The sequence below is a fragment of the Myotis daubentonii genome, chromosome 8, assembly GCF_963259705.1.
Source record: "Myotis daubentonii chromosome 8, mMyoDau2.1, whole genome shotgun sequence".
Classification (NCBI taxonomy): domain Eukaryota; kingdom Metazoa; phylum Chordata; class Mammalia; order Chiroptera; family Vespertilionidae; genus Myotis; species Myotis daubentonii.
The window spans coordinates 43,047,927-43,060,910 of NC_081847.1; the positions used below are offsets into that span (position 1 = coordinate 43,047,927).

At 46.6% G+C, this 12,984-nt stretch overlaps 1 protein-coding gene across 3 annotated transcripts in view; it reads right to left on the reverse strand.

Annotated features, from left to right (window-relative positions):
- The window catches only part of ALPK2 (alpha kinase 2), a 114,064-nt gene that overhangs the window by 88,460 nt on the left and 12,620 nt on the right, over positions 1–12,984 (reverse strand). For all 3 annotated transcript variants that reach the window (XR_009454098.1, XM_059706207.1, XM_059706206.1), the window contains exons 2-3: positions 4,839–4,966; positions 1,396–1,513 (exon numbers count right to left, since the gene is read on the reverse strand). Coding sequence is in view for 2 of the 3 variants with exons in the window: in XM_059706207.1 (XP_059562190.1) it covers positions 1,396–1,513; positions 4,839–4,947 (227 nt within the window). In the remaining variant the exon portion in view is untranslated. The remainder of the gene's footprint in view (positions 1–1,395; positions 1,514–4,838; positions 4,967–12,984) is intronic.

Genomic DNA, 12,984 nt, shown 5'->3' on the forward strand with positions numbered 1-12,984 from the left:
TATTATTAAAATTAAACATTAGATGAATAAATGGATGTATTGGATATAAGGTCAGATACACTGTAAGCCAATTGAGTCAAGCATTTCAACCATGACCTCTGATCTTACTTTGAAACAAAAGAGTGGATAGGGAGATAAGAAAACTAGTGTTGATTGAACTACTACTATGTAACAAGCCTTTTATGAGCATTAAATCATTTCATTCTCTTAGCCACCCTTTTATTTGGAGAAATTGAGACTTGGAGAGGGTAAATAACTGGCCAACTGCAGGGCGTGGCTATAGGGTTAAGCCTCGGACTGACCTGTTGGCAAAGCCACAAACAAGTCCCAGCTTGCTTAGAGGGCACAGTCCTCTTAGCATAATTAGGCTTGACCTTATGACGCTCCTTAGATCCTTCCTAGGTAGCTAAGGGGCTGTGGGAGGTGTAGCAAGAGCTGCCAAAACCAGTGAAACTCACAAGAACACTGTAACTATGGTGACCACTACCTTGTTTACCTCTGGCTATAAAATAAAGGCTCAGCTTGCCTCTGGATCTCTCTCTGTGGCCGCAGCCAGGCACAGGAAGATCCACCTAGACCCAGCTTATTCTCTCTGTCTTTTCTTCATCCTTCACCGCCCTCCCTCAGGCTTGCGAACCCTGGGCTGAGCTGGCTCGGCCCAGCCAACGTCACCCAGCCAGAAAATGGTGGAGCCAGAATTCAGACCCAAGCCTTACTTTGTTATTCTCAGATCGGAGGCTACTGGCACGTGACCGTGCCTGCCAGTCATTGTCGTAGCATGCTCTGCAGAACCTCAGGCTCCTCAGCCCCCATAAGGGACATCGAGACCAATTCGGTAGCAATGGGGACCGAGAACACAGACACCCACCCAGCTTCAAGCAGAGAAGTTCTCATTTTCTCTACTTCACATGTGGGCCTTCCTGATTTCATCCAACTTTTACTAGGGGGAACAAAAAGGAATTAGAAACCACTGTGCTGGACCATGCTACTTCCTAGAATAATTCCATCACCAATTTGCTGTGGGATCCTGGTCAGTCACTTCTTCCTTCCGTTCTTACACAAGAAAGACTGGATGACAATGCTGAAATCCTATTGTGCTTCTTAACTGTCCAGAGAGAAGATTAAATGAAAAGCTCGTTTAATGAATGAAAATGGCTGGACCACCTTGAATAAAATTCTAGATGAAGTTGTGATTCCATCAATGGCAGCAAATAGGGGGATATGATCAATTACCAGGTGGATCCTCATTGACTCGTTGCCGGATGCCTAGGATGATGCCTGCCAATAGCATCTAACTGAGACTCCAAGAGCAAACAGGAGCCAGTCTTTTGGTAACCAGCACATGACAGGATACCGGGATCTTAGTAGACAGTCCACAGAGGCTCATCCACTTACCCATAGAGATGTAACACATGGATATACTGATTCTCGAAGAATTCATAACTGGAAATAATGTCGCCCTCTTCTATGGTTTGACCATTTTTATACCAAGTTACCTCTGGCTTGGGCTGACCTGATGATACAGAAAAAGAACATTCTTATTAAATTAAGTAATTTTACAAAAAAAAATCCTCATAAAGCTATGAACAAGAATGGGTAATAAGCATGTTATCTGCCTACCCTGGGGCTGTCTGTGCTGGGGTGGGGATGGGGCATACAGAATGGAAAATGCTGTCTCTAATCTCAAGAAACTATGATGAAAAATTATCTAAAACTTAGAAATAAGGCAAAACATGGATAATATCTTCTTTCAATGTCATATTGGAGCAGAGGTCCATCAAAGAATTATCTAGGGAAATGTACTTAGTTCCACTCAATAATTACTATTGATTAAAATTCCCCCTTTAGTGAATTTACATGTAAACTTGTAGATTTTTGTCCAATAGAGCTGCAAATAGTCTCTGTGTCTGGCAGAAAAGTTAACTCCCTAAGTTATGGCTTATTGCCCCGATAGGACATTAGCCACTGTTTTACCTAACCCAGCAATCCTAGCCTAATGTTCCTTTATTAAATTGTCTACTAATACCTAATTCTTCAAATGTTCTCTGATCAGGCCCCAATACTTTCTGGTTCCCTTTTTATTTAAAGAGTTGAAAAAAATCTTTGAAATGTTAATTTCATGTTTGCTTGGGAGTCACTTTATCTTTCTCAAAGTTATACATTAACAGCACTTAGAGCTGATTGTAAGTTATGGTACAAAAGAGAGAAGAATGAAGTGGATTAGCAAGTGCCGTGTCTTTCTGAGGGTGAAGGAGTCTGGAATGTAGGTTTCCCAGGCCGGTACTGTGCATATGTGACTGACGTCACCACAGGAAGTGACCTACGCTTTCTCCCTCAGAAGGCTTTCATCTTCCCTGGTGATCATTAACGGGAGGTCATGTGAGTAGGTTAATCTGGTAAAGCCCCAGGAATTCCATTCACACCTTGGGATTCTCCCCCTCACCCCCCTTGTGATGGGGCAGGAAGTTCTAGTGTGTCCCAAAGAGCTTTCTCAGTAGCCTCCATGTCATTGAAAAGGAATTGGAAATGGTAAGAATTCCTTCTTTTTTACAGCAGCGTAGTATTCCATTGTGTAGCTGTACCACGTTCTTAACCCACTCATCTGCTGATGGGCACTAAGGCTGTTTCCAAATCCTAGCTATTGTAAATTGTGCTGCTATGAACATAGATGTAAGAGATCAACTGAAGGACTTGTATGCATGCATATGAGCATAAGCAATGGACACAGATAGTAGGCGGGGGAGGCATGTGCTGGGGGCTGGGAGCAGAGAAGAAGAGGTCAATGGGGGAAAAGAAGACTCATGTAATACTTTAAACAATAAAGACTTTAAATTTAAAAAAGAAGAAAGTGAATTGGAATGTGCTATAGGCACAGGAGGAAAGTCTGGTATTTGGAAAAATACACTTTTCTCATTCCATCCTAGGAACAGTCTTACATTTTCTGTCTTATTTATCTCATGATTTTTGGCAAGCAACTCCAGACACCACTAAGAGAAGGACTCTATGTTCTTCTGAGACCCATACCTTGGAGATACCTGGGACTGCTCAGAGCCCGCCTTCTTTCCCTGTCCATGTCTCATCTAACTTGGGGTCTCCCGGCAGGACTACCTCCGTGCCAACACCATGAATGTGCTGAGTGGCAACTGCAGGTGTTCCTCTGCCTCCTCCTCTAGGCAGGCGCCTGAATAATCAGTCTCTAGAGCCAGGAGCAGACAGACCTGCATGCAAGGACTCGTCCTTCATCCGCAGTGTGTGGCTGAATCTCTTTCAGACAAATGACTAAACCACCAAAAATGAGCTTCCCTGAGAAGCCATCAAAGAGGTTGCTGGCCATAATTCATTTCCACCTGTTCCTATCAGCCTGTGTCTCCCTTTGAGTCTGTTTTATTCTAGTCCTTCTTAGGGCGCATTGAATTGCTCTTTTTGTGTGTGTGGGTGACTTTTTCGAAGAAAGTAAGCCAAGTATGCATGAGCTGGGTCCGGGGCACTCGTTGTGCTCTCTGGGGCTCCGGTGTTCCGTTCAGACTGATCAGAGCTCAATGACCCTCCAGCTGCTCCGTGGCTGACGGTTTGTTTCCCTTTGTGCGATACAGATCTGAGCAATCAGCCAGAAATGAGACTTGCACAGTGAATTGTACCTTGTGGGTGGTTCTCTTTTCTCCCTCTGTTTGCTGGAAACCTCCCCAAAATCCTACCTTTGTTTTTAAAACCTACCTGCAGGCCACAGATTGAGACCCACCTCCAACTTTTCACAAGAACTTAGCTAATGTGTGTGTGTGGCGGCGAGGGGTGGAGGGGGGTGGTGGTTGGGGGGCGGGGGCAGGAGTATAGGTTATGTCCAAACACTGGGGCTTTCTGGGGAGACTAGAGGGTCCTGTTCTGAAGCTCAGGAGTGGAGCTGTGCCTGTCCCTCTATCTGAATGGCTATGGACATACCCCAAGAAAGAAAGGGGCCTAGCTCTGGGCTTGGAGAGGCTGACGGCACATCCTACACTCCAGCGTCCAGACAGACCAGACTCTGCTAGGACTCTGGCTAAGGAAGTGCCACCATTTCAGAGGCTGGCCCCACTCTCCGGACTTAGAAGAAGGGATCAGGGAGAGAGGAGTTTTCTGTCTGTCCTCACAAAACACCACTGGGGCCTCCATGTTTTTGAGGGTAGAGCCATAATCCAAGAAAGAAAGAAAACAGTGCACCAGGTACAAGATTCCACTTTCCTACCCAATTATTCTTCTACTTTCTTTTCATCAATCCTTTCCCCATGTGTGTGTGTGGGGGGGGGGGGGGCGGTTCGAGGGACGGGGGGGGGGGGGGGGGGGGTTGTACAAATTCTGAGTCAGCTCTGGGGTATTTATTCTCTGGCCCAGGAGGAATTCCAGGCCCCTCCTTTTCCTCCACTGGGCACCTCTGCCTGGTGTTAACCTTTTCACTGCTGACTAGCACACCCGAAGAAGGTAAGCAGTGGGGACACGAATTTAGCCAGTTTGGGGAAAGCAATAAAAGGACAATGGAAGAAGGGGTCAATAAATGGTCTGAGGTGAGGTTATTCACACACTCCCATGGGCCACCGGAAATAAAGGGAGGATTATCTGGAAAAAACAACCAGTGTGGAAGTTGCCTAACCAAGAACCACAACATGAAGTGATGATCAGTAAATGTGTCCAGAAAGTGAAATCTTTTAGGGGGAAAAAAGATCATAGGTTTAATTGCTCAACTGGCTACTTGGAATAAACTTCCCAGGTAATTTTCCCAGGTGATGTTTTAGTCATGCCTTTTTGGGCCAAAGAACCTGATCGGCAGGGAGATAGATGTCAGAGGGCGATCGGCTAGTGATGGTTACCAGATATTATGCAGCGAAGCACGGTGTCTGACTTCTCAGGAACCTTCTGGGAGAGCAGCATGGATAAGAAACACAGTGTGCGCCTCTGAGGCCCTCCTGTGTCCATCATCCTCTCATGCCACGTGGATCTGAAAAATAAAGGTGCCCAGCATCACCATTTGTTTGGGGACTCGTCTGACTTTCCCAGGAGTTAGAGAAAGAGAAGGAGCGTGGCGCTGCTCCCAGGCTTATCCAAGGCTGGGATTGGCGCTCACACCAGTGGAACCTGGAAAGCAAAGAGCGCCCTCTGCGCCTGTGTGAACCCAGCCCTATATAAGCCAGTGAAGGCGCAGTTCTGGAAGCCAGGCTTTCGTTAGAGTGCGCTCTCTTGATTCATCAAGCTCCTCCCTTCCTCCTGTCCTCCCACCTTGTTTTCAGTAAACCTCTTATTTTTTTAAATATATTTTTATTGATTTCAGAGAGGAAGAGAGAGAGAGAGAGAGAGAGAGAGAGAGAGAGAGAGAGAGAGACAGAGACATCAACAATGAGAATTATTGATCGGCTGCCTCCTGCATGCCCTATACTGGGGATCAAGCCCACAACCCAGGCATGTGCCCTGACCAGGAATTCAACCGTGACCTCCTGGTTCATAGGTCAACGCTCAACCACTGAGCCACGCCGGCTGGGCAGTAAACCTCTATTTTTAAATCTGTTTCGCCTCCTCTCTTGATTGCTATCTTGCGGGGAGGGGGCAAGAGCCCCCTTCACTGGTGACACTCAGACAGGCTTTCTCACCACAGCACTGCTGGCATGTGGGCCCGGCACTTTGTTGTGGGGTCTGTCCTATGCCTTGTAGGATATTTAGCCAAATCCCTGGCTTCAACCCACTGGATGCCAGTTGCAACCCTCCCCGAAGTGGTGACAATCAAAAATGTCTGCAGACATTGTCGATGTCCCTGGGGAAGGGCAGCCCTGGCTGAGAACCCCCAGTCCTAGAGGATGGCAGGACAGCCCGAGCCCAGATGGACAGGGAAGACACTCACGAGCCACAGCTGGGGCCACCTCCTCTCGTTTCTCTTTCTCTCCTCCAAGTCTCTCCATATTAGACTCAAAAAGTGCACATTTGCCTCCAAAAAGAAGAGTTGATTAAATGCAAAGGAATCTCCAGGTGGGAGGTGTTCTGAAATTGGGAAAGTACTGCGCGCAAGAGCACTAGACAGGTGCCCCCGGAGGGCGATGACAGTGTTTTCCCACAAGCATGCTTTCATTGCTACAAGTCGACCTTAACATCTGATTGGCCGCCAGGTGTGTTATTCATTCCATCTCTTTAAACTACCTAGTGGTTTCAGCCCCTTCTGCATCTTACAGATGAGGACAGTGAGGCTTCGAGAGGTTCGACCCTTGTTCACCATCATGAAGCTCAAGCGACTGCTGCCCTAGGCCGCCCTTCATGGCTGTGCTGTGCACAACTCACACAGACCTGGGGCAGCCCTGAGAACCAGTTCGGTCTGAACCCAGGGGACCCTTGGCACCCCATCCTCCGGGCACAGTGCTAGCACCACTCTGCCCAATCTAGCCTTTGTGGTGCCCTGAGCTTGGAGAAATTTTGCTCTGTCCAGAGTCGGGTCCTCACACATCGTGGAGCTCAGGAAAAGGAACGCCCACTGCACAGTAGATGCATTTAGCATGAGCAGGAGAGGGGCACTCAAACGCTGCAAATGGTGACTCCAGGGATGCTGAGGGTCCTAAAACAAGCCTGAGCTAAGTTCTGGGTGGGAAAGGCTGGATCTAAACACCACAGCTGTATCGTGGAGGAGAAACTCCTCTCCATATGGGTGTAACCGCCCCTTTAACATTCAGAACCAATCCTCCCTCTTTCCTGTCACTTTTCCAGGTTGTTCCAGATACCCCGAGAGACGGCTTGCCAAAGACACATCCCCTGACAACAGGTCAAGGTTTCACCAGCACCTGAACACCGCCGGATGAGCGGGAAGTGAGTAGTCAGAGAGGGACTTGGGGTGGGAGGTAAACATGTCCGAGGGCCTTGGCCTCTGCTCAGGACTGGCTGTGTCATTTGCAGGCCTGGTGCAAGATGCAAATGAGGGATTTCTTGTTCAAACATGATTAAGATATTTAAGAGGGCAATAGCAGCCCATTAAACCGAGCACTGGGAACCTTCTGGGCACAGGGCCCTGTGTGAAGGCATGGACTGTGGGCCCAGGAGACCGGCCCTGCCTGGTAGAGCCTCCCGTGGAACATTCTGCTCACAAACGCCTGCTAGTCCTGCCCCCTGAGGCCACACCTGCTGCTTCTGGTGTCCCCACAGCATTTCCTTAATCTCAAGACGTTCTGTTTAGATGTTCTGTTTTCAGACTTTGAAAACAAAAAAGCATTCCCTATGTGAAACCCGAAAGGTCTCTGAACATCAGGGTTAAAAATTTTAATTTAGGAGAATACACTTCCCTTTCTCAGGAAGAGGGTGTGCAGGAGCTGAGGTTTAACCAACCCATGAAAAGGGTAGAAAACGCTGTAAGTTGAAGATGTTGTATATTAGCATCAAAAAGGAAAAAACCACTTGGGTGTGAAACAGAGCCCGTGGGCTGCAAGGGAAGTTTGAGGGCTGCAGGGATATGTGGGGAAGATGGAACCAGTGAGATTAAAGGGAGAATTTTAAGACATTTTGGTCTGTGGTGATGAATTGGATCCTTTTGACATTCTTTAATAAAGACGTGAATTGCATTTCCAGTTATTTGTTGTTATAGGACATTTTAAATGCAACCACGCTGAGATTGGACCACGGGGGGGGGGGGGGGGGGTCCCTGGCTAACATGTGTTATATTTAAAAGCATCATAGGCCCCTCTCGATGTAGACGGTAAATTGGTTGCACAGAAGAGGAAGAAAATCCATCTGCAGGGTGGCAAGTAGACCCCTCTGCCGGGAGCCAGTCCATCCTTGCTGTTTCAAGGGACCTGGCATATATGGCATATGGTTCTTAATATGTTTGCTCACCTTCTTGGCGCTGTGTTTTAACCAAGGTCACCTCTCCGAGAAAGGTTGTTTCCCCAGGTAGGGATTTTTCCCTGAAGTTAGGGAGGGGATGAAACTCCTTAACTAAGTGCCAGGCGGGTAGTTAATCAATTTAACTACAAACAATCATGCTTAAGCTACATAATCTTTACTCCCTGGAATGGAGATAAGAAACGCCCTAACCTTTGTAATAGAGATTGATAGGATTGAATCAACTGGTATAAATACAGATGCAACAAGACAAAAACAGTCAGAACTCAGAACACAGAACTCATGAGACAGAATTCAGAAGACAGCAAGAGACAGAACTGAGAACACAGGGCTTGGAAGACAGGACCAAGAGAGACAGAGCCTAGGCACAGAACCTACACAGAACGTTCTCTAGAAACAGAAGAACTTCGCTGGAGAGAGCATGCCGGAGGATCCTGGACAGGGACTGGCCTCGGAGCTTGGAGGCAAAGCCTGGCGAGAGAGCATGGCAGGGGATCCTGGACTGAACCTGACTGCGGAGATTGGCAGGAGAGCCTGACTAGAACCTGGTGACTGAACCTGACTGGAGATCCTAGGCAGAACCTCTCTGGAGATCCAGACCAGAACTTGGCTGGAGATCCTGACTGGAGATCCTGGCTAGGCTGCTGATCAACTGAACGCTGTCTCCGTGTCATTCCTTCTTCGCCGACTCCGTCCACACCTTTGGGGACCCCTGGACCTGCTGGGGTTGGACCCCGGCACCCCTCCATCCCAGATTCAGTGACAGGTACGCTTGATGGTTGAGGATTGGAAGGTTCTACTGAGTATGAACAGGTCACAGTTGACATGTATTTGTATTTAGTTAAAAGTCATAGGGATATCTAATGGGAAAGTTGTTCTTAACAAGGTTGAAAGAAGTATCTAAAAACAATTCAAAAGGGCAATGTTCATGCTAGCCATCTTGCACAAGAATGAAATGTTTAAACTTGGTGAGTGTTATTGAGTTATCAAGGAATAAGCCAGAGCAAGTGTGGGTCTGAGAGTGCAGAGAGAACCAGGAAAATGGGTGGTGACATGCTATCCTCCCGCTGCTGAGGAAATTGGGTCCATCCCTGCACAACACGTGCAGAGAGAAGCCGCCTGTTATCACCATGCATTTACTCAGCCCATTCTGAGGTCTGAGCTGGAGCTCTGGGTGTGATTTGAGATAAAAGTTGATATTTCTCCGGATTATTGAACAAATAACTTCCAGGGCTCAATATAAGCATAAGAGAGGAAGAAGGGAATCTAAATCCAATTTCAAATTTTTTATGGTATTTCACAACTAGAAGGCAATTTGTATTCACGATCTCATCTACTGTCCTTGAATCACTATAAACTATGAACAAGGGTTGGGGAACCTGGAGAGAGAGAATGAGAGAGAGAGAGAGAGAGAGAGAGAGAGAGAGAGAGAGAGAGAGAGAGAAAGAAATGATATAAAGAGACAGAGAGGGTTAGATTTAGAATCATCCCCTAAATAAAGATACTTTGTGCATTTATTGCTGGTCTAGTAAATTTCCCAAAGATGAGGGATATGCAATTTATATATTTTGAATCCAAAAGTTAGTATATTGATTTGGACAAGGCACATAATCAGGCTTCATTATCCAAGAAGGGCAGGGGACCAGGAGTCAGGAGTTGTCGCCCTCAAACACTTTCATTTATCATTTTGAATGGTGACCTAGCACAATTGGTGAACGGTCCGGAGCCAGCCTCCCGGGGTTCAGATTCTTCTCCTGACTTAGCTCAGTAGACATGTCACAACCTCGCTGTGCCTCAGGCTCCTCCACTGTAACCGGAGGCGTGCTAGCTGTAGATGCCTCATAGGTTGCTGTGAAAATTAAATGAATTGTTGCCTATAAAGCACTTAGCACAGTGCCTGGCACAAACGCACAGGCTCAGTAAATGTTAGCACTCATCTTTTTTAAGTGCAGCTTCAAGTTGGAAACAGCAGTTCATCTGACTTGTTGACGGGCAGTGATGATGATATCTCTGTAAAACGTCTTTTCTAACAACTTTAAAGAGATGTAATTCACATACAATTCACCCACTTGGGAGTGTACAATTCAATGGCTTTCCGTATATTCAGAGTTATGCAACCACCACCACAATCAATTTTAGAACATTCTTAGCACTTCAAAAGGAACCCTACACCCCTTGGTTTTCCCCTCTCCATCTTCTCGTCCTCCCCTGGAACAGACATCCAGCCCTGGGCAACCACTGATCTACTTTATGTCTCTATGGACCCACCTATCCTGGGCATTTTATACTAACAGAATCATATAAAATGTGACCCTGTGTGGCTGGCTTCTGTCCTTGAGCATCCTGTCAAGGTTCATCCGTGATGTAGCAGGTACCAGTACTTCAGTCCTTCTGTGGCTGATCTGCAGCTTCCTTAGAAATAGCCATTGTGGCAAAGGGATGATCCCCTGCTCTCCACACTCCTAGGAGTCTTACCCAGACAAGGTGGGTGGTGAGGCAGAGAGGGGACTCTCCTGGCTGGAAAACTCTCCTGACCGGCAAGCAGCATAGGGCCACACCCAGGCTTTGTCACTTGCTGTGGCCAAATCTACCTGCAGCTCTGCCACTTACCTAGCCCAGGTACCGAGCCTGTGTCCTCATCTGTAGAAAGAGATAATGATATTGTTCTAAGACTTAGAATAATGTATGTCAGTGGCCTAGGAAAAACCTGTCATATAATAGGTTTTCAAGATGGCAATCATTCGGCTGCAAGGAAAGATTTCATTTGTTTCAGCCTTTTCGGCTGTGGGTTACCACAGTGATTTTTTTTTTAAGTGATATACCAATTAATGTCTAAAAATCTCTCCTGGTATACCAGCCATCTGTCATCATAATTTACAAGACATGACTCCTCATATCCCCATTCTCAGGGTCCACCGCTAAGGATGGAGGGAAGAAAGGGCAAATCAGGCAACCCAGAATTGAGGTGACACCAAGGACCTCATGCGGCATCTATGACTCCTCCCCAGGTGACTGCTTCCTGACAGCGATGTCCCACAGGTGACTACACTGACGAACACACTGGTTGACTCACATAGTTGGTTCAGTCACCGCAGGCGCGGGGTGCTGACTATGAAGGAAAGAACAGTTAAGTCAGGTGTGTTTCATGTTTCGTGGCTCCTCTGAAGGCAAGAACCCTTGAAGACAGATTTATCATTCTGTGCTAGAGCTGGATACCAGTATAGGATTACTGACATTCGGAGAAGGGGCCACGGTGGGGTTCACAGACAACCTTGGCGAAAGAACGCATAAACCGCAAAGAAGACAAGATTTGAGTTTTTGAGCTGTTTGCTTTCTTTTAAAAATGTTTAATCTTGAATCTTACAAAGCCTAAATGTGTACATTCCTATTCTTTAAAATACATAAAAGGTAAAGCCTCCCATAAGCATTAACCCGCATCGCAGGACTTTCCCAAGAGGAGGTGCTGGCTGTCCTTTCGGGCATCTTTCTCTCCACGGACATATGTAGTCCTTTAAATACACTGAGTGGCCAGATTATTATGACCACCCCATCAGTACTTCTTTGACACTTCCAAAAATACTAAATACTGAAAACTTCCTAAGCAAATACTCTCAAGGTTTTATTATTATTATTATTTGCATAACTAATTCACTTCATTGTACTGATGGGGTGGTCATAATAATCTGGCCACTCAGTGTATATATTTATAATGTTGTTGTATGTATGGCGTTAACCTGCATATTCTTGCCATGCAGTCGGCTTATCTTACTTAATAGTATGTTCTGGCAGTCTTACAAGGTCAAGCCAACCCAGAAAGGTTGCATCATTTTGTAAAAACTGCTCGATGATCTCAGTGCTGCGTGGCACGGCAATACCACGCTTAACCTGTCTGTTCTTGTGTTGATGACGTGTATCTTGGCTGGAGTTTTGTAGACTGACAACTGTGTCTCAAAGAACACTGTGGTCCATGCCATCTTGGGCACATAAGTGGTTCTCTGGTCTAAATGCCAGGAAATGGAATTGCTGGATAGCAATTACTCATGGGTAGCATTCACATATTACATTTGGATAGATACTCCAAAATGGGCGGGGCCCTTCACAGAATAGCAGAAGGCTGTGGTGACCAAGCACCCAAATTCCCAGGTTCAGCTCTGCCCCTTACTAGCTTATCTCCTCTCTGCCTCAGTTTCTTCATCTACAAAACTAAGATAGTGACAGTAATGACTTCATTTGGCTGTTAGGAAAATCAAGTGAGTATAAAGCTCTTCCAAATAGCATAGTAAGCACTACATGCATTAGCTATCAGGGGATTAGGGTTTCACATGAGCAAAATTACAAAAATATCCTCGCCTCAAGCTGGGGGAGAACAGGTAAGAGGTTATGGGAGAAGTCTTTGAATATTTAAAACTCTCCACTGAAGCCAGGTTTTATTTTGGCTAATCTGCCCCACGCAGATAGCGTGGCTGCTGTCAACTGAAGGAGCCAGGGAAGAGCCCTCGGCCACACAGATAACCTAACCAGCCCTCCTGGAGGGACAGGAAAGCCAGCTGTCGAGTGCTCTCACTGGGGACAGGAGGGATTAGGTCTGATTACCCAGCCTAATCCAATGGCATCTGGGTTCCTGATTTTGCCATCTGAGTTACCATAGATTGGGGTGCTACACCCACGGCCACTTAATACCAGTCCCACATTAGTTAGGGGAAAGTACCCTCTCAAGATGGGTTCTGGAAATGTTGAGGGGTGGGGTGGAGGGAGGCAGACCAGGTGGGGAGAGATAACTAAGGTTTTTGGGGTGTCTTCTGTGTCAGCCCCCAGGCTGGGCACTTGGGAAACATGGCATTTAGTCCTCACAGCTACTAGTAAATGAACAGCTGGCTGTTCTTTCCCTTTTCACAGACAGTGACTTGGAAGCGTAAGGGAACTTCAGTAGGTTGATGTAACAAATCTGATTCCTCACTGCCTGCAAGTGCCAGGGCTGGGCAAAGAGTCAGGTATTGGAGCTCAAGCGTTGTGCTCATCTTGGATATGATTTTAGGGTTGCATATGAGAAACAGAGGCAAGAAAACAATGCTCACCATCACTAGTCATTATGGAAAAGCAAATTAAACCACAAGGAGAGAGCATTCAGCATGAGTATAATAACATAGA